We start from the raw sequence: 27,815 nt of genomic DNA on the forward strand, positions 1-27,815 counted from the left end.
CCTCCTCCACTGTAAAATGTTCTTTCATCTCTACTTAGTTCACACATCAATGGAACCATATGCATAATTCCATTTTAACAATTAAGTGATAGTACTGCCACTGTTCATGTATCTGACTCCCTAGAAGGTGAAATCACTCCAAAGCCTATGCCACATTATTTCTTTTTCGTATCCCTGGCTCATCTCATGGTGTTTGCCCCATAGTGGAATTTTAATAGATTTCTTTTAGAGTAAGCCAAATTCTGAAATATTCTAAGGAAAACTACTTTCACCTTCTAATACAATCCTATTTATTAACGATATGGTATAGATTTTATAAGCACTGCTTGCTTCTGGCCACTGAAAGTTTTATAGTTTATCAAAATTTCTTAAATAATTAAACCCCAGTGAGAGGCAGAAAAAGAAAAAAATTCACCTTTGAACATCTCGACATTATTTTTCCTCACATTTAATACTCCTTTTAGGTGTTTCTGAGTTATTAAGTTCAGTATAAATATCTCACAAAATAAAGAGAGGACATTATATGTAAACATGACCACAAATAGCTTATTTTGATTCTTTGAGATATCTATTAATTAAGCTAAAAACCAAAAGAGAATCTTGGCAAACACAAAGCCTCTTTTAAAAGTTCTCTAGGGGGAACCAAGTTTGTATGAGATAAGCTGTGCTTTTGGAACCTGATTGGCAAAATCCCCAGGAGAACACCTAATCTGTGTCTCTGCTTCTGTGAAGGACCAGACCTCACCCACCTCGGACAGCTGGTTGTCCATTCCACTAAAGGATTTTCTGGCTGACGTGTGCACAGGCATAAATGGAAGAATTAAAACAAAATCAAAAGAGCAAGGGGGGGCTGAATTCAGACTCAAATTAGCATATTAATGCCTTATTCCTGTTACCCTGGGGGAAAATCTGGTTCCTCACAGTCTAAGTTTTGATTTACAGACACAATCCTGTATGCTGGAATTTCATTATCCCCCTCAGAAATGGTACCATAACATTGCTCAGTGAAACAGCTGGACCCATGTGCTCTAGGGAGCTGTTCAAAATGGCAGACAGCCACTAAAGCTTCTTGGATGAAAACTTCAAACTTTGGCAAGACTGAGATCTCAGATACCAAGTTTTAAAATTTCTTTTATCAAAGCAATGCAACCATCAGTAACTGCCTTAATAATCACACTAAAATAGAAAACACTTTGCTACAACAACTGCATTTGCTTGTGCACTCCATTGCTTAGAAACTACAACCAGAAGTTTTCAAATGGAAGAAGAAAAAAGTACCTTTCTTGTCACCAGCTCTGTTTGGCAAGTAACATCTTAGCTAGCTAGGATAGTTTTAGCTCAGGACAAAATAAGCTTGTTGCACCTGCTGGAGCTTAATTTGTTTGTCATCCTTATTTACAAGAAGCAAAAGTCCCTTCGGTATACTGATAATTAAAAACAAATGGAATCCACCAGTTGGAATGGCCCTGATGTTTGGCATCGGAGTTGGCATGGCCCTGCTATTCCTACACTTGCCCAGACTCTGACCTTTCCCTGACCAGAACATTCAGCTCAACTTAACACTGCAGCAGTCTCTCTCGCCCACCCCATGTGGTCCCTTTCCAGCATTCTGCAAGCTGTGCTCTGTGCTTTTACAGAGCTTGGCCCTGGCAAGTTGTCAGACAGGCCCTGTGTCCTTTCCTAAATGTACTAGAGCTCATAGTGCACCTGACCCTGAAGTTCTAATCTGGTAAACCTTCCCTACAGGCCAAGCAGTAGGCATTCAGGGCCAGGTTGGTGGAGCTCTTTGCTGATCTCTCTGTTTCTCGTTGGAAAAACTCAAAAGTTGGGTGTCAAAAAGTTTTCAGTACTGAAGAGCCTAGGCCTTAGCCAACACCGAACAAAATGTCAGATGCGTTCTTGGTTAGTATGTATGTCTCTGTATGTTTTTGTGTATTTAGTTTTGTAACTAATCTGTAGAATTTCCATTCTGTGCTAAGGCAAGATGCTCTACACATTCTAAGCGATAATGATGAACTCAATAGAAAAAACACTCTTGAGGAGAGAAAATTGTCCATGATTGTATTACTCATTCTTCCTAAAGGATGACTTTATCACTTTTTACTTAAAATAAGCACACAATTTTGGAGCTGATAGAAACCTAAGAGATCAATTAGCCTGAACTTCTTTTTCTCCAGATAAGAAAACACTGCCTCAAAGGAGTCCATGGCAGAGAAGAATGAGAATATGGTGATCAGATTGCCAAATCAGTACTCTTCCTCCAAAAACTCTGAAGCCTTGTCCATGTAGGTCTTGTGCAGACTAGAAACTTGTTTTTAAGAGTCAAAGGCTGCTGGTTGGATTCCTGAAGCATGTTATCTACAGTCAATCCTGCAATAATATATACACTTATTTTTCACAATAAAATTACATTTCTTGAGGCACCTGGGTGGTTCAGTGGTTGAGGGTCAGCCTTTAACTTAGGTTGTGATCCCGGGATCCTGGGATCAAGTCTGGCATTAGGCTCCCCACAGGGAGCCTGTTTCTCCCTCTGCCCATGTTTCTACCTCTCTCTCTGTGTTTCTCATGAATAAATAAACAAAACCTTAAAAAATAGTAAAAATAAAATTACTTTTCTTTATGTATTAAAATGTAGATTAAGCAAATTACCCAAAGTTATAAAGCTCCTCTGATATATGCTTCAAATCACAAAGTATACAGTTAAATTCCAATATATTAGTGGATTTTTTAAAAAGATTTTATTTATTCATGAAAGACACACAGAGAGAGGGAGAGACACAGGCAGAGGGAAAAGCAGGCTCCCTGCAGGGACCCCAGGATCATGCCCTAAGCCCAAGGCAGATGCTCAACCACTGAGCGACCCAGGCGTCCCCCAAAATATTAATTTTACTCTCAAATCTGATTTAATTGTACAGGTAATTTCCCCTTCAACTGAGGCTCAGTCAGAACTGTAGCCACCTCCTCAAAGTGAACAATCACTGTGGGGGAGGTGATGCATAGCTTTGTGTAGAGCCTTCTTGTCTCATTTTCCAGGTTCATCTTGCACAACTGCCAGAGAGAAAAAGAAAATATATTTTGTACTGTAAAGAGTCAATTAAGTATGGCTGAGAGAAGGCAAAAGTAAAAGTTTATACAATACAGGCTGGCTAAATTAGTTTGTGGTCTTTGAGAGCATTTTTATAAGGAGCTCCAGGATATTCAGATACATTTTAATGTCCTATCCTTTTTGGCTTTTGATTCTCATCTCCAGCAAAATCCTTTGCCAGCCTATGATTCCAGTACTATAATTGTTTCCCAGAAACAATCCTAAACCAGTCAATCAGGATTATTATTCTAAATTACCCTCTTAAAAATGTTCTTCTGACTGCATATAATACCATTATGCATTGAATTGCATAGTCTCAAAAGATGTGTTGAAGTCCTAATCCCCAGAACCTCAGAATGTGACCTTAGTTGGAAATAGAGTCTTTAAACAGGCAATCAGGTTAAAATGAAGTTGTTACCGTGATCTTTAATTCAATATGACTGGGGTCCTCATGGAAAGGGGAAATTTGAACACAGAGATATGCACAGAGGGAAGAAACAGGGATGCAGGGAGAAAACCACTTAAAAATGAGGGTAGAGACTGGAGTGGCTCACCTATAAACCAAAGATTGCCAACCACCAGGAGCTAAGAGAAGCATGGAATAGTCTCCAGTAGAGCTCTTTGAGATCATTAATCCTGCTGAAATCTTGATGTTGGAGACAATATATAGGCTACTATATTTTTCAATTGATGGTGGCAAATAAATTTAATTAACCTCTGTAACTGTGAGACAATAAATTTCTGTTATTTTAAGCCATCTGGTTTTTCATACTTTGTTACTAGGAAACGGATACTGATACCAATCATTTGGGTTCTCTTGTGCTCTCTTAACCAAGTTCTCACCTGATTTGTTGATGACTGACCCTTGACCTAGCTCTTATGTCTTCCATTTTAGGTTCCAGAGTGCACATCTAAATCCTAAGCTGTCCATTCCCTATAATGCTTCACCAGAAAACTCCAATCAGAACTATTCAGCAACTGAGGCAGCCAGTCGTCTCCTTTAGGACATCTCTTTGTGAAGTACTTACTACACAGTGGTATAACTGTGTATTTGTTGTTTTAGATCTCTCATTGGACTGAGCCTTAAAAATTTATCCTTGAATTTTGGGTGTTCAGTATGGTGTTTGGTACAAATTAAATACTATGAATAACAATGTATATTATTGCCTAATGGCTGTGACCAATTTTTTTCTATTTACAATATCTCCTATCCAGGGTTCCCCCATTTCCACTGGCTGGTCCACTTTGATATTGACCGCATGCCATTCATCAGCATTCACTTCTCCCTGTGAACTTTTCCCCACTCCTGAGGTCAGTTCTTCACCTGAACACTAAAAATCTCAGGCTGAAAAAAATAAAAATAAAAATAAACAAAAAAAATATAAATAAATAAAAATCTCAGGTTGATGTAGCAAATACCTATTGTTTTGAATGCCTAAAAAACTTTCCTTTTGTCTAGAAACCATCTTGGATAAAGTTCCCTCATATAGTTGTATGTTTACCCACCAGGTTCCAGTCTCTTTTAGTTTATTCTAGGAGTAAATTAACATGTTTAATAGTTAAATAAAAGCCTAAATGTTATCTGAAAAATAACAATAAAATTTGCAATTGCAGAAGGATCTCTAGGTGGCTCAGCTGTTCAGTGCCTGCCTTCAGCCCAGGGCATGATCCTGGAGTCCCAGGATCGAGTCCCACATCAGGAGCCTGCTTCTCCCTCTGCCGGTGTCTTTGTCTGTCTCTCTCTCTTTCTGTGTCTCTCATGAATAAATAAATAAAATCTTAAAAAAAAAAATTGCAATTGCATTAGGCAATTGCATTAAAAAAATTAAATGAAAGAAAAAACTGGAGGAAAATAAAAAATATATTAGTATTTATCTTTGAATAATTGGTTTGTGGTTCTTTTTTCTTCCTATTTTGCATTTTCCAAATTGTCCAAATTAATCTGTATTACTTTAATCTATATTATTATATTATAAATTTTATTGTTTTTCCTAATTACATGTTACAGATTGTCTTTGTTTTAATAATGGAGCTTACTATCAAATTCTTCAATTGCTGCTGACCGAATAAATTTGACATTACAATAGCCCAATTAAAGCTGAATAATTATATATATTTGAAAATAAACATAGAAATATCCAAGGAAAAAATTGTCAATAGGAGTCAAGTAAAGATTAACAAAATAGAGAAAATGAATATTTCATTAATTAGTTCATTCATTATTTCAATGTTTATTGAACATGTTTCATGTGTTGGGTACTTTGCTAGATGTTAGAGTCATTTTTAATTTGATATAAGCACACGAATTCAGAGCGAGTAGGAATCTGAAAGACCACTGAGCTTGAATCTCTTTGTTTATAAATAAGAAAACACAGAAGCACAAGAGGAAATGTCAAAAGTGACCTAGAACATATATGAAGACAAATATAGTTCCTGCCCTTAATGAATTAGATCCATACACCCAAACCAAAAATTGGTGTCAAAATTCTTTATAGTGTGAAATCAGGGATCGAAAAGTAGTGTGGAGAAAATGCCTAAATGACCCCAGAGTGAAAGACGGCAAAGAAGCCCTATGAAAGGAACTGATAGTCCATCTGAGAATCAAAAAAAATGAGTAAGAGACTTGACAAGTGACTCCACAAGAAGAGCCTACTAGCCAGAGAGAATGGTACATACAGAGCACAGAGCTGTAAGATGGTAATGGAGCCTGCTTAGGGAGCACCCCACAGTGTGGTCGCCTATGACACAGGCAGTGTGGGTGGGTCTGAGCTGTTATGATGGGGGCAGCAGAGGCTGAGTTGAGAGTTCAGGGCGTTGAGGAGGAGGTTACAGGGTGGGAAAAATACACAAGGCTGGACACTTGTATGGTTATCGCTGATTATATGAAGAGAGTCTTCTATGCCATGGTAGAAAATGTGGTTTTTCTCTCTAAGGCACTATAATGGTAAAGGATGGATTTAAGCTTGTGAGTGTCATGAATAGCATGAATTTGAAGAGTAATTCAGGGAAATCAGTTAAGAAGTGACTCTCCTAGGGGCACCTAGGTGGCTCAGTCAGTTGAGTGGCTGATTCTTTTTTTTTTTTTTTTTTTAATTTTTATTTATTTATGATAGTCACAGAGAGAGAGAGAGAGGCAGAGACACAGGCAGAGGGAGAAGCAGGCTCCATGCACCGGGAGCCCGACGTGGGCTTCGATCCCGGGTCTCCAGGATCGCGCCCTGGGCCAAAGGCAGGCGCTAAACCGCTGCGCCACCCAGGGATCCCGAGTGGCCGATTCTTGATCTCAGTTCAGGTTCTGATCTCAGGGTCATGAGTTCAGGCCCCACACTGGGCTCCATGCTGGGCATCTATCCTACTTAATAAAGAAGTGAAAGTAAAAAAGAAAGAAAGAGAGAGAGGGCCCTAATCTAATTGAGAAGTGATTATGGAGGAGATAGCAGTGGAAGGGGTGAGACTAGGATAAATTATAGTAAAGAAGGAGTATGACAAGGGCTAAACAGGACCACTCTTTGTAATGAAAGAAACCAAGATGTCTTTAGTAGGACTGTAACTCAAATTCTTCTGAAATGAGGCATATTAAATGTCTACTCCAGGAGTGATGAGAAAGAGTGGTGAAGACTATGATAAACAGTAGGTACAGACCCCACCTAAAGACAACCAATTATACATTTTTTTTTTTTTTTAAATACAGCCTTGTCACTGGAAACTTCGGTGGACTATACTCAAACTCAGACTCCAGGCCATGAGTTTAGTTGACAGCAATTCTAACCCTGTCCAATCATTTAAATCATTAGAAGAGCTCGATGCGAACCCTGGTCTCACCTCCCAAAATTTAATGGCCCCAGAATGGAGTCTGCAATGAATATATATATTTTCAAAACTATCCAGATGATTCTAAAGTCCATCAAACTCATACCACCACTGGCAATAATGATCCCCAGTTCTGCAGTTTGAATAGCCTGGGCGATAGTGATATCCTTTATTGTGACCAATAATATAGAGGGATGAAGACATTCTGTGCAGTGGAACTTAATACAGCTTCAAACACACTGAGTGAAAGAAGTCTGTTAGTTAACTGTGTTAAGTCAGATGAGAGTTGTGTAGGAGGGTCCAGAGACTTTTCACATCCTACTTCTTCAGTCTTTTCAAATATCAAAATTAATTAACCACTTGGGTGCTTAAATTAATCAATGTTTTAAATGAAATGTGAAGAGATTATCTAATATAAAAAATACTTGAGGTATTCAGGTCATTCTCAAGTTTTTTATTTAAAGTACATGCACGCTGAGTATGAATTTTTAATGAGGAATTTATATTATAATATCTTAAGGAAGTTATGGTGCTATCTTGGCCATAATTAAACATTATCTTACTTCTATTATGACTAAACTCTTCACATATCCTTGTCAGGAAAAAAAAATTAAAAATGAACAAATATCTGGCTTTTTAAAATAAATAAAAAATAATAGAATTATTCTGACTATTTCTGGTAAACGATGAAACCTAAATACGTCCTCCAAACATGAATTCCCTAACAATAATAATTTTACATCTTATTTTTGCTGTGCTGATGGCTAAAGTTATATAAAAACTCTTATGACAATGTTGCTACAGTAAATTTGGCAAAGTTTGCCATTCTGTGATCTCTATCATTAAATACTAAATTTTGTATTTAGCTATCAGTCTTTTATAATATTTGACTGGCTTGTTCTCTTATAAAAGAGTAGCTCAGTGGGGTGGTTTAAATAATGCACCCCTAAAAATGCATACCTGTCTTAATCCCTGGAATCTGTGAATGTTACCACATAAGGGGAAAAAAAAAATAGCAAGGTGATTAAATCAAGGATCTTGAGAGAGGGAGATCATCCTGGATTATCTAGGTGAACCCTAAATGCAACTCTTTTATGAAAAGAGATAATAGGTAGTCAGAGGAAGACTTGAGGACAGAAGAGACGGCACTGTGACCACAGCAGCAGCAATTGGAGTGATGCATCCACAAAGCAAGAAGTATAGCCACCCTAGAAGCTGAAGGAGGCAAGGAACAGATTCTCTTCTAGAGTTCTTGAGGTAGTTTGGCCCTGATGACAATTTGTGTATGCCCAGTGAAACTGATTTTTGGTTTATGGCCTCGGGAACTGTAAGATAATGAATTTCTATTGTTTTAGGACACTGCATTTTTGGTAATTTGTTACAGCAGCCACAGAAAACTAATACACACACAACATGCCATTTGGCATTTCTACCAAAAGGATAAGTACTGTCAGGTCTCATTTCTCATCTTGCTAAGTGTAGAAATAAAGGTGAGGCAATTTAGAGGTGGAAATTGTTTATTAAGTACCATGCTATGCAGGTAAGTCTCAAGCAAGACAACTCCAAGCCTCAGTGAAGTTAATCAGCAGATTACAAGGTCCTAACTGTGGAGGTTCAGAAAAAAATTCAAGATCCTTCAGCTGTGAGAAAATTCTAGTACAGACACTTAGACACAATGGAGCAAAAAAGAAGAAAGAAACTGGGGTGGAGGGATAGTGGGAAAGCCACATACTCTTAAGTTAGAGAAATCTGAGATTAAATTTTGGCTTTACCACTTAATAAACATGAGATATTGAGAAAATCATTAAGGTCAGAAAAACCTCTGTATTCTCGGTTTTATTTTTTATTTTATTTTATTTTTTTTTTAAATTTTTATTTATTTATTTATGATAGTCACAGAGAGAGAGAGAGAGAGAGAGAGGCAGAGACATAGGCAGAGGGAGAAGCAGGCTCCATACACCGGGAGCCCGATGTGGGATTCGATCCCGGGTCTCCAGGATCGCGCCCTGGGCCAAAGGCAGGCGCCAAACCGTTACGCCACCTAGGGATCCCTATTCTCGGTTTTAAATGGGATTATACCTCACATATTGGATTCTTCCGTGAAGATTAGGTGACATGTTAGGATCATAGATTAAGTACAATGTGTGTTTCATAGTAGATAAATGCTTACATGAAGTTTTTGTTTTGTTTTGTTTTGTTTTGTCTTGTTTTTAGGAAGGTAAGCACAGATACAGAGGTGAAATGGCAAAAGGGTAGTTTAGTGTTGTGTTACAGAATCTTGGGATGAGAGAGCTTAAGTTCCTTCAGCTTATGATACAGTGGGTATCAAGTGGTCCCAAATATAGGATGAGAAATAACGCAGCAAAGAAACCTGCAAAGGATTGTCACTGACCTAATCAGTAGTGATAAAGAGGATTAGTTAATTGACTGATAGTTACTGCTGAAATTAAAATTTGCCGAGAATTCCTTGAATAGTTTCATATATAAATTTCATAATCATTTAATCTTTAAAACTGTACTCTACTCTTTTTTACATATGAGAAAATAGAGGCAACAAAAAACAAATCAACCTGTCCAAGGTTACAGAGTTAGTAGTTAGGAGATCTGGATTCTGGTTAATTCAAGACATTTCTAAAAGTAGGAGAAAAGAGTGGTGACATCCTTCTTTGTCAAAATCATATATTGTGCTCCTAGCTTAATTACTGAATAAGCATGTCTAGTGTTTGCCATGAGCCAAAGAAATGGTCTTTAACAATCATAACTCAGACCTGAGTCTGATGACAAATAGCACTAGTTTCTATAATTCTCTACAATGACTATCTACCTTTTGTTTTAAGACATGTGCATACATAGTTACTTATACCTCTGAAGGATACCCAAACTGGGTGAGACTGACTGATATTTCCTGTCATTTGATATGTGGCTCTGCATCCCACAATGGTCATCTACTCCTCTGATTTACCCATGGACTACGGGCTCTAGACTGCCTTACTCATCTCCAGCTAGAAATTAGTTCTTAGAGGTTAGAAAGAAAAAAATTCTAAAAGATTTGGCTTAAATATGAGTGTATTCTGCAAGGTCATTTTGACCTACAGAATCTTCCATTAGAAGCCATCACTTTGGACTGGAAACAGCATTCTTCAAGCTAACTTCTGACACAGCAAAACACTCAGTGCCTACAAACCCCTCCAGCATGATGGAATTTTACGCACTTACGGGGCCATCAGCAACAATTTGGTGAGTGGTATCTTGGTAACCCAAGAAAAGTTAAAATATGATTGTAAGTCTCTTCTAATACTCCGCTGAATTACTACGTTATTTTAATATAAGGTCATGGATATAGACTTACTGTGATCATATTGATAAAATAAGTGATAACTTCTTTTATGTAGGGACAAATCAAGGTTAATTAAAACAAAAACATTAACTAACATGTTACAGCTTATACCTTAAAACCAAAATGAGTACTTATTGCCAGATTAAGAATTAAAGGGCTCACCCCTCAGTTCCAAGAAACTGTTGTGTTGCCCTAAAAAACATCTGACAAAATAAACAGAGGGAAAAATAGGAATAAAAATTACCTTGGCTTCATGAATTAAAATCATTTAGATAAGGTGGATGACTATAAAAAGTACTAATTTTCTATGAAAAGAGGTGGAAACCAAAATCGATTCGCTGATGTTTAAAGTTAATTAGATAGCATATTTATGTAGAATTGTTTTGGAAATGGATTTTCTCTGGGACTACATTTTGTCTGTTTTTTTGTATTCCATTTGATGAGCAAATTATCTACATGTAAAGTTCCAGAGCTTTCCCAAAGACATAACATTCCTAAAGCCCTTTCAAATGCCATATGAATCCCTTAAAGGAGAAAAAGAGAGAAAGAGAGAGAGAGAGAGAGAGTAATCTAGCTTCTATCACTTCCAGTATTTTTTTCTTTACCAGCTTCACCAGAACTCATCAGCTTTTTATTTTTTATTTTTATTTTTCACCAGCTTTTTAGACTCAGATAATTGTTGGCACGTTTATAACCATCACAGGCTACTCTTACCTTGGCTACATTGTATCTTTTCTTATAAGAGTTCAAATTTTTAGATAAGAATTTAAATTCCTAACCATCTGTCATGCATAACCATGACTGATATGAAATGTGGCATAGAGAAAACATATTTATCTACATATGTGAATAGTTATAAAACCACATATATTTTCACTGAATTACCTGGAAATAAAAAGCAGGCATTATTCTACCTGGATGAAGAAACCAAGCAGTAAAATGGAAACTTTCATTCATATTGACACAGAAAAAATATGGAAAGAAGAAACTACCCCTAAAGCTTATTGAAGACTTCAACACTTGAAGCTCCATTTTCTCTTTCTTGAGAAATACGTTTCAAAATATATTTGGTCTATTCAGGGAATATATTCAGGTAATAATCTCTAACCCAGCCTTTGAGAAATTTATTTTAAACTTCAGCCAAATTCACTGTTTTAATTATGCAAGACTCACTAGTTTAATAAGCCCACTCTACAGCCCACTGCTCAAAGTCTTTAACAGCAGGACTCTAATAGAACCAGGTCCAAAATGCAAATGGTGCCATCTGCATCACCACAGCCACTCCAGCAGTACTGCTATTAAATTAATAGTACAGTCTGCAAGATAAAACAGCAGAGACTCCAATCGTGTGGAACCAGTTGAGTTTCTGTTTAACTTCCAGCAGATTGAAACACATAGCCAGTTCAGTCATGGCTAGCTTAGTTAATCCATACCCCGGAGCTGTGTCCTATTTCCCTGACCAAAGGAATTAGGGACCAAAAAAGGAAAGGGAACAGTAAGAAGACATTAGTTCCCTAAGTACAAATATAAATAGGTTTCAACTGAGTAAGCTTCAATGTCCCTGATTGTATAAGGATTCATTGACCAATCAGGAATGAATTCAAACATTAGGATTAAAGACATAATATGCAGAATGATTTAAGCTCTTCACAAAAAGGAAGTGCATAGGTATATTCAAAATGGCATTTTAATATAGATTCACATATTGGTATAATTTAAGGTTAAGTAGAACTTCTATTATTTGAAATCCTACTATTTGCAACTAATTTTACATTAGTGAGTTTTGACATAACAAATATTACACAAAATTCAATGTCTATCCTGGACAAATTATTTCATGTCCAGAGCACATCTTTTTATGATATGGAATTATGATATTTTAATTTTTTTGATATTTTAATTTTTGCCCCGACTCACTTAAAATGCATGTGAGGCTGGTCATTGAGGAATCCTGGACATATTTAGAAATATATCCCTTTGAAAGCTCTAACTTCCTAGAGGTTTCTTTAAAGTTTTATGACTACAAGGGCCACTCCTAGAAAAGAGATGCTTATAAAATGAGCAAGACAATGCTGGCCATTATTAATATGCCTCAAATACAAGATTGCAGTTACTGGATTCAGTTGAGTTGAAAGGGATATTAATCATCACGTTGTCAATGTCCATGTACCCCCTAGAGGCTGTGAAAGAAAGCTGAGGGGTCGTAGCAGTCTGTAGTCAGGCAATATAATGACTGCATTTCTGTGCCAAAGATTTTCAAGGTACTGTATGGTGCAAAAAAATTCAAGGTTAAAAAAAAATTGACATTATAGTAACATATTCAACGAAGAAAAAAAATATTTGCTAGGCAGTCCAAAACTGTATTTACAGTACTATCTTAGTAAATAAAAAACAGTGGTAAATAATTTAAAGATTGTCACAATGTTTTGAAGTTACTTTGATTCCAATACTTAAATATCACTTATATATTTGTACCTGAAGTTAACCGAGAAATAAAGGTACTCATATACACGCTATCAAAAATGTTAAAACAAGGGAACACTCCACATGAAAATGTTCCTTTCTCCCATATGAATACCCAAAATATATTTCCTAAATAAAAATAAAAATAAATGCAAAACAAAACAGTTACCTTTGGCTAGTATTTTCCTTTCAGGTTTCTCCTCCTTTTCAGCCTTTTCTTTGTGTATTTCTAGGAAAACATAGAATTTATGATTTAAAAACTCTTTTTGAAAATGTATAAACTATATACTATAGCTAAACTTTAAAATTTTACCTTGAAATCTAATTCTTCCTCAATGGAAAAAGTCATTGTTACATATTGCTACATAAATCACTCATTTATTGAAATAAGGAGAAAAAAGTTGGATTTACCTCCAAATTAGTGTTATTTGAAAAAGCTTAAAAACTTACATCAGTGAGGATATGTTGTCACCATTTCTAGTGCTAAAATTGATCACAAACTATAATTATGTTTTATTTCAATCACTCTCAATACAATTAAGAATCCTTAGTAAAAATGTCATTTAGATTGAGGAAGATTTCATTTTTACATATTAAATTAAGAATTTGTGAAATGAACTGTAACAACCTAATAGGAAATATATCTCAGAAGTATTGACTCTAAGCTATGTTTATAATCAGAATTTGGCATTGCATTTAGCCAATAATTACTGCATGCAGATATGACACATTTCATGGAATAAGTCAGCTTTTTTCTAAATATCAAGTTTTAACAAATATATTTAATTTTCTGCTAGCTTCAGTATACATTCACTGCCAAGGCTTAGAAAATGAAGTTAATTCTGAATTTGCAGTTAATTTGGATAGACCTAAATTAGATATTAGAGTTTACAAATACGATTACTACCTCTGAAAAGTGACTTAATCTTAATACCATGGTTTTTCTTAGAAAAATGCTAATGAGTTTTACTTATTTATTTATCACTTTATTTCACAGATGATCTGAGTTGGTGCTAATTACTGTACACATTTTAAATTCTCCATTTGTAAATGTGAATTTACATTTTCGTAATTTTTCCAGAAGTCGAAAATCAAGACCAACTGTAGGAAATTCCTAAGTATCTTCAGAAAAGATGGTTAGTGACTTTCACCTGCTAAGGAGGTAATCCCCACTGTGAAAATCCACCCCGCCCTTGTTTGCCCCATGAATCTCCCCTGTCAGCATTTACAGGGCCATTCCTTTACCCTTATCCCATCCCTGACTTCGGTATGGCAATAGAGATACACGAGAGTTAAGATACCTAATCACATCTCTGATAAAAGTTCTCCAAGTATCAAAGAGAGATCTTCAAAGCCCATAGGAAACTTCTATTTCACTGCCTCTCTCACCATATTTAAAAAAATCTCTTCTCTATAGATCTCTTAATCCTACCCCAGGTGTGTGTGTGTGTGTGTGTGTGCACGCGCGGGCGCGCACGCGCGTGTGTTCCAGATATCTGTTGGCCACTTATCAAAAGTCCTTTTTGAGTTGGGTGAATCATTGTTTGGAGGTAGAGTGGGGCTACTCTGTGCAAGCTGTGGTATTTAGCAGAGTCCCTGGCTTCTACCTGTTAAATGCACATAGATCCATCCCCTGTCATGTCTATGAAAAATGTCTTTTAGACATGCCAAATGCCCCCTGTGGGACAAAAATGAGCCCCCAAGAGCTTGCTCAGATGGCTCAGGACTGTATTTCCTTTGTTTGCCCTGTGCTCTTGGTTTCCACAGCACTTCTACAATTATGCAAGCAAGAGTGTGCTGCACCATAAATTATCATATAGAGGTACATGTATGGAAAATGTTGATGTTTATAAAGAAACATGCCCAGTTTGCAAAGGCACAGTAAAGCCACATCTTATAGGCTATAGGCAATAAAGCTAACATAAATCTTATTCAACACACACACAGAATCTGCATCTTTAGAACTGTCTAAGGACATGAGATAACCAGCCTGCCTAATCACTTTCACTAGCTGGACCTACACTGGGCAGGAACCGCAGGACTTACGTGCATATTAAGGACATGGTATACAGTTAGTTGAAATTAAGATGCGTTGTGAGCATAAGTATATACTGGATTATGAAGACTTAGTACAAAAAAGAATGTAAAATATCTCATTAATGATTTTATATTAATAACATCAGAATGATACGATTTTGGACATATTTATAGTGTGATCATTTTACTTGTGTGTCAACTTGGTTGACTATCCCAAGTCATTCAAATGAACGCTAATCTAGGATTTGCTCTGAAGGTATTTTATGATATAATTAAAATCCCTAATCCATAGACTTTAAATAAGAAGATGATTTTGGATCATGAGGTTTTCCAGAGAGAGGGAAGAAATTCTGTCTGGGGATGACAGCTTTCGTCCCTGCCTGTGGATTGAAGTTTGCCTGTGATTTTCCCTTCCTGACTACTGTCCTATGGGCTCTGACTTGCTTAGCCAGTCCCCACAATGACATAGGCCAATTCCTTGTAATAAATTTCTTAATATACAAATATATCTGCATAATCTTCTACTGGTTCTGCTTTTCTGATTGAGCCCTCACTGAGACCCTGATTAGGCTAAATAAGACACATCAGTACAATTTATTTCATATTATTCTTTTTACATTTTTAAACATGTGGCTACTTGAAAATTTTAAGTTGCATATGCAGCTGACATTATATTACTATCAGACAGTGCTGGTTTAGTTCCAGGAGTGGGCAAAATGACCTTTTTAAAACCTTAGGTCATCCACAGGGTTAAATCTTTTCCAAGTGAAAAAAAAATTCAAAATCCTCCCCTCCAGTACCTTACTTCCTCCCTTCTATTCAGACCAACAGAGGCTATGGAGAAGATTGGTGCTTGTAGAATTCAGGCCAGTAAAGCAAGTAAAATGCCCAAGATTTAGAGGAGTCTGGATAGGCCAACAGAGTCAGCTTTAAGGGATAGTTTCTTACCTCTAGTAAGGATTTGAATACAGAAATGAGATGAAATTTTCTAACCTGAAAGCTTACATGAAATACTACATTCATTGTGAGATAAGAAGGCCTTGAAATTGTCATTTAGAAGAATATTTTTCCTTTAGAGATAGGCGCGCGTGTGTGTGTGTGTGTGTGTGTGTGTGTGTGTTTTCTCTGCAGACATCTGTTGGCCACTCAGAAGAATAAAGCAGAGGTTCTGCAGCTCCCACAGGAGGATCAGACCTGAGTTAGAACTTTCCGCAGGACCAGATGCTAAAGATCATCTGCCCTGGGTAGTCCTGTCAAAGCCTCCTAGCCTTACTTGGTCTTGGGAAGCACACTGGATAGGGTGGTGGTTTATGGGATTGCACAACCCATGTTGGTCCATGGCTGCATTTCCTGCAAGGTAGATGGAAGTTTGCACATCAGAGAACAGAGATGAGAAGCAGCAGCTGGAGCCTCCTTGGCACTCCTTAGTCTATAGCCTTTTCGTACACAGAAGCATCCCATTAGATGGGAATGAGCTCTAGATATGGAACAGAATTGAAATAAGCAGGAGTCTATCCTGGAGGGAAAATATAAAGTGAAAGAAGATAAATCTCAACAAGATTAGGATCAAGAACACCATTCATGAAAAGGTGTGTGTAGGGGTGTGTGTGCATTGCCTACCACTTTCCAAACACATAGGAAGGAGGTAACGCTAAGAGGAAGATAAATCTCCGTGTGTTGGCTATACTTCTCAATAAGTTTTCCTTAAGAAAAAATAAAGATAAATGGAGCTAAAGAAGAATTAGACTGAAAAAAAATAATGTACTTCTGAGTATGTTTTTTACTTTATGGGTAGATTAAGCAGACGCAACCCAGTTCTGCAACTCAGACCAATCTCAAGGATAAAATCCTACTACTTTATTTTCCTGATTCTGTACTTCAGTTTTATACACAGGACAGCCTCACTGCTCTGGGTAGATCTACTTAGATTTCTCACTAGTGACGGTGGGGGTCATGGATTAAAATACACACACACATACACACAATAAAATCTTTACAGCTCATAGTGAAATATGATGACCCACATAGGCATATTTTTGCAGGAACATCATCAACTAATTTTTTAACTCATGGTCACTTGAAGACCATTAGTATTTCTACAGTGGCAAGTGAAGACTTGTGCAGCTAACCCTCTAAAGGCATACACACAGCTACATTTCTCTGCTTATAGAAGACAAAAGAAATTTATTTCTTAGGACTCAAACTTAAGGATAAATTTAATCTCTCTCTGCATGTTTTATTGCAGCACTGCGTTTTCTTTGGGGATTGGATCCTATGACTAGTGTCACTGCCTGTGGCTATCAGAAGCTTGAAGAATCCAATGAAGCCTCTGCACATGTGCCAGTTCTGTCTGCTTACACTTGAGCCAGGAAATGAAAACCATTCCAGCTCCTGTCCAATTGAGTAACAACGTGCTACCAATTTAGACTTCAGAAGGATATTTTTCTCATAAGCAGATGATGTTTGATTTGTTACTCTTGACTGCTCTTTCCAGCTAAGAACCATTCGTATAAGAATTAAAATTAAATTTTAAAGATTCAAGTCACTAAAGGTAGAATTTTATTGCCCTATCATTTTCAACAAACTTCCAAGAAAAATAAAATTTCCGATAGCATATTAAAACTAGCTCCAGTTGTTTAATAATTTCTTAGGCTGGTGAGTAACTCCATTTTTTTGGTAATATGACAAAAATGTATCATTGCATAAAATTGCACTTAACAACATGACACCCTTTAGGAACAGTTCCCTTAAACCTGCACAAATCCTAAATACAAGGGACAAAGAAGAAGGTCAAAGCAGGCATCATTCACCTCCAAATATATGTGCGTTGCCATTAGACTAGCATCCAAAGTCACTGAAGACGTAACAAGTCTCAGCACCAGATGCCAGTTGGAATCATAAGCTATTTTGGCAACTGGTAAACCTTAAAGATTGTTTTGCAGCTAAGAAGGCACAGAGGTCAAAGTATCTTGATCCAGGTGTGAGACTACCCACAGGCCCTTAAGGATACAAGTTTGTATTTGAATTCTGAGAATTGAGGTGGGAAAAATAACATGAAAAAAGAGTGACAATTATCCCAAGATGTCAGGAGGCAAAAAGAAATCCCTTTTTCCACCGAGTCACCTGTAACCTTGCCTGAGAAGCCTGAAGCAGTACTCCACCAATGTTTACTGCGTCGGAAAAGCTGTAAGGACACTAAAAGATTCACCTAAAGGGCAAGGTATTTCAACAGAATGTGGGAAGCATTTTCCAGCTTTTCTCACTACTCCTGATTTTCCTCTACTGCTTTTCTCCATACAGACATAAGTATGAATGAATATAGAACGTGGAGAAAAAAAATTAACGTGTGCCTTTTTAGATTCTTACTTTTATTCATCTCCCACTCTAAAACTAATGACTTTCTAATGACTTGAAGTCATTAGAAAACTTGATCAAGGGCACTTGGGTAGCTCAGTGGGTTAAGTTGCTGCCTTTGGCTCAGGTCATGATCCCAGGGTCCTAGGACAGAGTCTCTTTAAGGGCTCCCTGCTCAGTGGGGAGTCTGTTTCTTCCTCTCCCTCTGTCCCTCCCTTCCCCTGCTCATGCTTTCACTTGTTCCCTCTCTCTTTCTCTGTCCTTCTCATTCTCTCTCTCACTATCTCCCAAATAAATAAAAATAAAATCGTAAAAAAAAAAAAGAAAAGAAAATTTGATCACACTAGGCTTTAAACGCATTCACAAATTTCTTTCATTTAAGGAACTCGAAAAATTTAAACCTTGGCTTTCATGCTTTATAATTCAATGAAGATAACAAGAAAATATACCCTCCTCAGTCAGTCAGCCTTTTTTTCTAAAGTCCAAAACCAAACAAGCAACTACTTTAGAGTCCAATGTCTCTGAAGACTTGTAAAGTGCTGGGAAACAAGAGGTGCAGATACCATATTTTATTATGTTGTTGAAAATAATTAAAAATTACTAATACTTAGGGTTTTCATTATTTATGCATTGTAATGATCATTAAATAATTTTAATAATTATCATATGAAAGATGGCATAAACTTATGGTATTCTAATATTAAAATATGCATTTTGTTAGGATACTTAGACATAGATAACTTATTAACAGATCTATACAAAAATATCCTTATCTCTGACATGTATTAAAATACCTCTTAGTGTTTAAGATAATCCATGCTGGAATCAAGCTGTCCAATTGAAATCTAATGCCTTTTCTTCCTAGCTGTGCAACTTTGATTTCTTTATCAGCAAACTGAGATTCTTAATAGTACCTTCCACATAGATTTGCATGAGGATTAAAATTTGTTAAAATGTAAAGAATTTAGAATAGCACTTGATTATTAAGTAGCATCCTATGTGGCTGCTATTATTATTATTATTATTATTATTATTATTATCTCTCTCACTAAATCCTAAATTTGATGGAAGCAAGAATATGTCTATTTTGTTCCACACTAAATGTTCAGTACACAACAATGGTGGCTGTCATATACTAACCACTTGATAAATATATAATAATTTTTTAAAATAAATATTTAGGTAGGACTATGAATAATAAGCTCTTGCACAATATAGAAAGTGGTGGTGGAGCATATCTCACCTGTTCTTTATGAATCACCTCTCGATTGAAATTCTAACATAAGCAGAGTTGAAAGTTTCGAGAAAGTAAAATGTTGTATTTCTAATCATTTTTACCTTTCATTAGAAATCCTGGGGAGGGCAGCCCAGGTGGCTCAGCAGTTTAGTGCCACCTTCAGCCCAGGGCTGCCCTCCCCAGGATCCTGGAGTCCCAGGATCAAGTCCCACGTCAGGCTCCCTGCATGGAGCCTGCTTCTCCCTCTGCCTGCATCTCTGCCTCTGTCTTTGTCTCTCATGAATAAATAAATAAAATCTTTAAAAAAAATCCTGGGGAAAGTTGCAGAATTTTACTATTTGTAGAAATATAATAATGTAAGTGAAATCTATTCATAAACTACAACACTTGTACAAAACTTAGATTTTTTTTGTAATGTCTTCCTGGAACATGAAAAGTTAAATAATAATCAAAGTAAGGATATTGAATATTTTTAATTTTTAAAATTTAAGTACTAATTAATATAAGAACTAATACTAATTTTTATTTTATTTTTTTAATTTATTTTTTATTGGTGTTCAATTTACCAACATACAGAACAACCCCCAGTACCCGTCACCCATTCACTCCCACCCCCCGCCCTCCTCCCCTTCTACCACCCCTAGTTCATTTCCCAGAGTTAGCAGTCTTTACGTTCTGTCCTCCTTTCTGATACTTCCCACACATTTCTTCTCCCTTCCCTTATATTCCCTTTCACTATTATTTATATTCCCCAAATGAATGAGAACATATAATGTTTGTCCTTCTCCGACTGACTTACTTCACTCAGCATAATACCCTCCAGTTCCATCCACGTTGAAGCAAATGGTGGGTATTTGTCATTTCTAATAGCTGAGTAATATTCCATTGTATACATAAACCACATCTTCTTTATCCACTCATCTTTCGATGGACACCGAGGCTCCTTCCACAGTTTGGCTATCGTGGCCATTGCTGCTATAAACATCGGGGTGCAGGTGTCCCGGCGTTTCATTGCATCTGTATCTTTGGGGTAAATCCCCAACAGTGCAATTGCTGGGTCATAGGGCAGGTCTATTTTTAACTCTTTGAGGAACCTCCACACAGTTTTCCAGAGTGGCTGCACCAGTTCACATTCCCACCAACAGTGTAAGAGGGTTCCCTTTTCTCTGCATCCTCTCCAACAGTTGTGGTTTCCTGCCTTGTTAATTTTCCCCATTCTCACTGGTGTGAGGTGGTATCTCATTGTGGTTTTGATTTGTATTTCCCTGATGGCAAGTGATGCAGAGCATTTTCTCATGTGCATGTTGGCCATGTCTATGTCTTCCTCTGTGAGATTTCTGTTCATGTCTTTTGCCCATTTCATGATTGGATTGTTTGTTTCTTTGGTGTTGAGTTTAAGAAGTTCTTTATAGATCTTGGAAACTAGCCCTTTATCTGATACGTCATTTGCAAATATCTTCTCCCATTCTGTAGGTTGTCTTTTAGTTTTGTTGACTGTATCCTTTGCTGTGCAAAACCTTCTTATCTTGATGAAGTCCCAATAGTTCATTTTTGCTTTTGTTTCTTTTGCCTTCGTGGATGTATCTTGCAAGAAGTTACTGTGGCCGAGTTCAAAAAGGGTGTTGCCTGTGTTCTCCTCTAGGATTTTGATGGAATCTTGTCTCACATTTAGATCTTTCATCCATTTTGAGTTTATCTTTGTGTATGGTGCAAGAGAGTGGTCTAGTTTCATTCTTCTGCATGTGGGTGTCCAATTTTCCCAGCACCATTTATTGAAGAGACTGTCTTTCTTCCAATGGATAGTCTTTCCTCCTTTATCGAATATTAGTTGACCATAAAGTTCAGGGTCCACTTCTGGGTTCTCTATTCTGTTCCATTGATCTATGTGTCTGTTTTTGTGCCAGTACCACACTGTCTTGATGACCACAGCTTTGTAGTACAACCTGAAATCTGGCATTGTGATGCTCCCAGATATGGTTATCTTTTTTAAAATTCCCCTGGCTATTCGGGGTCTTTTCTGATTCCACACAAATCTTAAAATAATTTGTTCTAACTCTCTGAAGAAAGTCCATGGTATTTTGATAGGGATTGCATTAAACGTGTAAATTGCCCTGGGTACTATTGACATTTTCACAATATTAATTCTGCCAATCCATGAGCATGGAATATTTTTCCATCTCTTTGTGTCTTCTTCAATTTCTTTCAGAAGTGTTCTGTAGTTTTTAGGGTATAGATCCTTTACCTCTTTAGTTAGGTTTATTTCTAGGTATCTTATGCTTTTGATGCAATTGTAAATGGGATTGACTCCTTAATTTCTCCTTCTTCAGTCTCATTGTTAGTGTACAGAAATGCCATTGATTTCTGGGCATTGATTTTGTATCCTGCCACGCTACCGAATTGCTGTATGAGTTCTAGCAATCTTGGGGTGGAGGCTTTTGGGTTTTCTATGTAGAGTATCATGTCATCGGCAAAGAGGGAGAGTTTGACTTCTTTTTTGCCAATTTGAATGCCTTTTATTTCTTTTTGTTGTCTGATTGCTGAGGCTAGGACTTCCAGTACTATGTTGAATAGCAGTGGTGAGAGTGGACATCCCTGTCTTGTTCCTGATCTTAGGGGAAAGGCTCCCAGTGCTTCCCCATTGAGAATGATATTTGCTGTGGGCTTTTCGTAGATGGCTTTTAAGATGTTGAGGAATGTTCCCTCTATCCCTACACTCTGAAGAGTTTTGATCAGAAATGGATGCTGTATTTTGTCAAATGCTTTCTCTGCATCTAATGAGAGGATCATATGGTTCTTGGTTTTTCTCTTGCTGATATGATGAATCACATTGATTGTTTTACGAGTGTTGAACCAGCCTTGTGTCCTGGGGATAAATCCTACTTGGTCATGGTGAATAATTTTCTTAATGTACTGTTGGATCCTATTGGCCAGTATCTTGTTGAGAATTTTTGCATCCATGTTCATCAGGGATATGGGTCTGTAATTCTCCTTTTTGGTGGGGTCTTTGTCTGGTTTTGGAATTAAGGTGATGCTGGCCTCATAGAACAAATTTGGAAGTACTCCATCTCTTTCTATCTTTCCAAACAGCTTTAGGAGAATAGGTATGGTTTCTTCTTTAAATGTTTGATAGAATTCCCCTGGGAAGCCATCTGGCCCTGGACTCTTGTGTCTTGGGAGGTTTTTGATGACTGCTTCAATTTCCTCCCTGGTTATTGGCCTGTTCAGGTTTTCTATTTCTTCCTGTTCCAGTTTTGGTAGTTTGTGGCTTTCCAGGAATGCGTCCATTTCTTCTAGATTGCCTAATTTATTGGCGTATAGCTGTTCATAATATGTTTTTGAAATCGTTTGTATTTCCTTGGTGTTGGTAGTGATCTCTCCTTTCTCATTCATGATTTTATTAATGTGAGTCTTCTCTCTCTTCTTTTTAATAAGGCTGGCTAATGGTTTATCTATCTTATTAATTCTTTCAAAGAACCAATTCCTGGTTCTGTTGATCTGTTCCACAGTTCTTCTGGTCTCCATTTCGTTGAGTTCTGCTTGAATCTTTATTAACTCTCTTCTTCTCCTGGGTGTAGGATCTATCTGCTGTTTTTTCTCTAGCTCCTTTATGTGTAAGGTTAGCTTTTGTATTTGAGTTCTTTCCAGTTTTTGAATGGATGCTTGTATTGCGATGTATTTCCCCCTTAGGACTGCTTTTGCTGCATCCCAAAGATTTTGAACGGTTGTATCTTCATTCTCATTAGTTTCCATGAATCTTTTTAATTCTTCCTTAATTTCCTGGTTGACCCTTTCATCTTTTAGCAGGATGGTCCTTAACCTCTACGTGTTTGAGGTCCTTCCAAACTTCTTGTTGTGATTTAGTTCTAATTTCAAGGCATTATGGTCTGAGAATATGCAGGGGACGATCCCAATCTTTTGGTATCAGTTCAGACCCGATTTGTGACCCAGTATGTGGTCTATTCTGGAGAAAGTTCCATGTGCGCTTGAGAAAAATGTGTATTCAGTTGAGTTTGGATGTAAAGTTCTATAGATATCTGTGAAATCCATCTGGTCCAGTGTATCATTTAAAGCTCTCGTTTTTTGGAGATGTTTTGCTTAGAAGACCTATCGAGTATAGAAAGAGCTAGATTGAAGTCACCAAGTATAAGTGTATTATTATCTAAGTATTTCTTCACTTTGGTTAATAATTGATTTATATGTTTGGCAGCTCCCACATTCGGGGCATATATATTGAGGATTGTTAAGTCCTCTTGTTGGATAGATCCTTTAAGTATGATATAGTGTCCCTCTTCATCTCTCACTACAGTCTTCGGGGTAAATTTTAGTTTATCTGATATGAGGATGGCTACCCCTGCTTTCTTTTGAGGACCATTCGAATGGTAAATGGTTCTCCAACCTTTTATTTTCAGGCTGTAGGTGTCCTTCTGTCTAAAATGAGTCTCTTGTAGACAGCATATAGATGGGTCCTGCTTTTTTATCCAGTCTGAAACCCTGCGCCTTTTGATGGGGTCATTAAGCCCGTTCACGTTCAGAGTTACTATTGAGAGATATGAATTTAGTGTCATCATGATATCTATTCAGTCCTTGTTTTTGTGGATTGTTCCACTGAACTTCTTCTTAAAGGGGAATTTTAAGAGTCCCCCTTAAAATTTCTTGCAGAGCTGGTTTGGAGGTCATTCTTTCAGTTGCTGCCTGTCTTGGAAGCTCTTTATCTCTCCTTCCACTTTGAATGAGAGCCTTGCTGGATAAAGTATTCTTGGTTGCGTGTTCTTCTCATTTAGGACCCTGATTATATCCTGCCAGCCCTTTCTGGCCTGCCGGGTCTCTGTGGAGAGGTCTGCTGTTACCCTAATACTCTTCCCCATAAAAGTCAGGGATTTCTTGTCTCTTGCTGCTTTAAGGATCTTCTCTTTATCTTTGGAATTTGCAAGCTTCACTATTAAATGTCGAGGTGTTGAACGGTTTTTATTGATTTTAGGGGGGAGATCTCTCTATTTCCTGGATCTGAATGCCTGTTTCCCTTCCCAGATTAGGAAAGTTTTCAGCTAGAATTTGTTTAAATACATATTCTGGCCCTCTGGCCCTTTCGGCGCCCTCGGGAACCCCAATTAAACGTAGGTTTTTCTTCCTCAGGCTGTCGTTTATTTCCCTTAATCTATCTTCATGGTCTTTTAATTGTTTGTCTCTTTTTTCCTCAGTTTCCCTCTTTGCTGTCAACTTGTCTTCTAGGTCACTCACTCGTTCTTCCACCTCGTTAACCCTCGTCGTTAGGACTTCTAGTTTGGATTGCATCTCATTCAATTGATTTTTAATTTCTGCCTGATTAGCTCTAAATTCTGCAGTCATGAAGTCTCTTGAGTCCTTTATGCTTTTTTCTAGAGCCACCAGTAGCTGTATAATAGTGCTTCTGAATTGGCTTTCTGACATTGAATTGTAATCCAGATTTTGTAACTCTGTGGGAGAGAGGACTGTTTCTGATTCTTTCTTTTGAGGTGAGGTTTTCCTTCTAGTCATTTTGCTCAGTGCGGAGTGGCCAAAAGCAAGTTGTATTGGGAAAAGGAGAAAAAGAGAGGAGAGAATGAAGGAAAGAAAAGAGAATGAGAAAAAGAAAGGAAGAAAAAAAAGAAAAAAAAAGAAGAAAAAGAGAAAGGAAAAGAAAGAAAGGAAAAAAGGGGGTGGGGAAGGAAACAAATCAAAAAGCAAAACAAAACAAAACAAAACAACAACCAAAATAAAAAGAAAGAAAAAAAGAACCACGGGGGAGTATCTTCTGCTTCTGTGTACTTTAAGTCCCTTGGCTTCCCCTGGACCTTGTCCGTCTAGCTGGTTTTCTGGGGGAGGGGCCTGTTGTGCTGATTTTCAGGTGTTAGCAGTTGGGGGAGCTGCTGTGCCCCTGCCTGGTGCAGGGCTCAGTGGGGGTTGTTTACCCCGTGAGGCCCCAGGAGCAACAGCCCCAGTGGCGGGGCCAGCTCTGGAAACCTGGATTCAGCTCAGGCAGGAACTCCGGAGCTCTCGGTCTGCAGGGCCTGGAGGCTCCGGGGCGGGGCCGCTGATCTGCTCAGCTGGGGCAGGAGCGTCCTCGCTGTCCTGGGCCCTCCCGGCCTCTGCCTGACCCGGGGGAGGCCGGATCCTGGGCTGTGTCCGGGCGCCCTGTGCTCCGGGGCCTGCGCTGTTGGATTCGCGCTCCCGCCCCGCAGCCCCCTCCGTGGAGCCGCCGCCCGAGCACCCCGAGCTGCTCCCGGTCCCGCCGTGCGCGCTGCAGCCCTTAGGGAGCTCGGCGCACTCTCCCGGGGCGCAGGTGTCTGTTAGTGTCCCCGGGAGCCCGAGGGCATCCCCGCCCTCCTGGGTCCTGCTCCAGCTCCCTGCGAGCCCCTTTCCGCCCGGGAAGGTCGGTGCAGCTCCTGCTTCTCCGGGACGGGGCTCTCCTGTCCTGGGGACACTCGCCCCAGCCTCAGCCCGGCTCCTCGCGGCCCCCCTCCCTTGGATGCCTTTGTTTCTTTATTTCTTTTTTCCTGTCTTCCTACCTTGATAGAAGCGCGAACTCTTCTCACTGTTGCATTCCAGGTGTTCTCTCGTTAATTCTCAGGCCGAATTCATAGATTTTCAGGATAATTTGAAGGTTTTCTAGGTAATTTGGTGGAGACAGGTGATTTGGGGACCCTACTCTTCCGCCATCTTCTAATACTAATTTTTAATACTAAGATATTTTTAATGCTTTGCCTTATTTCAAAACTTATTCATAGATATTTATATAAAAAATAAGTCAACTATGAATTGAATATATTATACTTGTAACAAAATGTTGACAATAAAATATCCATTTCATTAGAAATAATTGGGGACAAGATTTAAAAATAGGACATGCCACTTAATGTAGCTTAGAGGAAGGCGTCCAAAAATTCTATCCCCCTTGTTCTACATGTTAGGTACTATTGCAGTTGTCTAGCGTTCCCTATTGATGCTTACGGTATTTCAATGATAATCGGCACTCTCCTTTATCCGCTGGCCCTTGCCTGTATACTTACGGGCATCTTATATACAGAAATAATGAAATTTTGGCATTTGTTATACATATTTATGTTGGACATCTGAGAAAATAAGTATAGATTTTAGTGATCCTTTGGGTGACCTAAAATGGAACTTTTAGGTATAAGGGGGAATTTCCTGGTTCTCACAGTGTGTTGTGCATGTCCCACAGGACCATGTAATTATTGAATAAACAAAAAATCTTTAAAACTTCTCCAAATTAGAAGTGAAGATTCATTTCATTGGCTTGATTCTCCTTGCTCATCTTTAGGCTGGTTAATTTTATCAATATGCATTTGTCTAAATTCTATGTCCCCACAGTGCCAGGGGTAATCATAGATCAACAGATTTCCCCAAGACTCTGAGTTCAACTTCCAAATGGAACTTGGAAAGGGGGCCATGGCACTTAAAAATGGGAGGGTCACTAGAAGTAGCCATCAATGGAACCAGATCAGTGAAAATAGATTGTGTCAAAAGATTCCTAAGAATGGCCTTATTCTATAGTGAAGTCTTTCTGAGTTATTTAGTATGTTACATGTATTTTGCTTGTGATAAATAGTTTTTATCTACTTATAATCATAGCAAAGCTTATTGTTGAACAGTTTATAATTTTATTTAAGATTTACATGGCCAATTTAAAGCATACAATTTTTCTCTATTAATATAACACATTGTTAACAAATTAAAAATATTATCAATTCAATATTTTAAAATGACAGACTCAACAAGTTAAAAGGATAATCTCTGTCACCAAGGCAACCATCCTGATTCTTTTAGATAACAACCAAGTTTATTAAATTATTATGAGGGTTGTGGATTTCAATGAATGCTTTTTATCATTATGTTTTCTCCACATATCTCACAAGCAGGAGACAATATAAAATGTCTTCTTACAATTTTTCTTATTTTAATAGTGAAAATTCAAATTATTCACTTGAACAAAGAATCTCTATTTATAAGATTTTGCCAATTGTGATTAGGACACAAAAGTTTAATTATGATGAATAACCAAGCAAGTCTAGTTATCTACCCAGTGGCTAATTAAGGATCCTTAAGGGAAAATATTGTATTGAAGTCTCAATATTTTAGAGAAACATTCTAAATGATGTGTAGGTATTTGTATATTTTGATGATTTTTCTGATAATTTTTCTGTTATACTGAAAAACAAAATTTTGAGGAAAGCACACTACTGACCATTAATGGAGAATAAAAAGAAATTTTTTCTTTCCCTCAAAGCTACCAAGTGTTTGTGATTAAGCTGGTGTACACTTTAGATATAGCGGTAGACAAATCATTGAGAACAGTTTCCTTCAGGAATGTTGAATCCCATAAACATAAAAATTTTTTGGACCTTAAATTTGTTAGATTTGATTCTTTGGTAAAGTTTTGTAAAATAAACTCAACTTTTTCAAGAAAAATAGTAGTCACAACACTGCATGCTCTTGACCCCTACAAAAAAATTTCA

General features: G+C 37.6%; 1 protein-coding gene across 20 annotated transcripts in view; it reads right to left on the reverse strand.

Annotated features, from left to right (window-relative positions):
* Positions 1–27,815, reverse strand: part of TRDN (triadin) — a 361,517-nt gene that overhangs the window by 256,213 nt on the left and 77,489 nt on the right. For all 20 annotated transcript variants that reach the window (XM_077902099.1, XM_077902108.1, XM_077902007.1 and 17 more), the window contains exon 5: positions 12,865–12,924. In XM_077902099.1, coding sequence (XP_077758225.1) covers positions 12,865–12,924 — 60 coding nt within the window. The remainder of the gene's footprint in view (positions 1–12,864; positions 12,925–27,815) is intronic.

The sequence above is a fragment of the Canis aureus genome, chromosome 1, assembly GCF_053574225.1.
Source record: "Canis aureus isolate CA01 chromosome 1, VMU_Caureus_v.1.0, whole genome shotgun sequence".
Taxonomy (NCBI): Eukaryota; Metazoa; Chordata; class Mammalia; order Carnivora; family Canidae; genus Canis; species Canis aureus.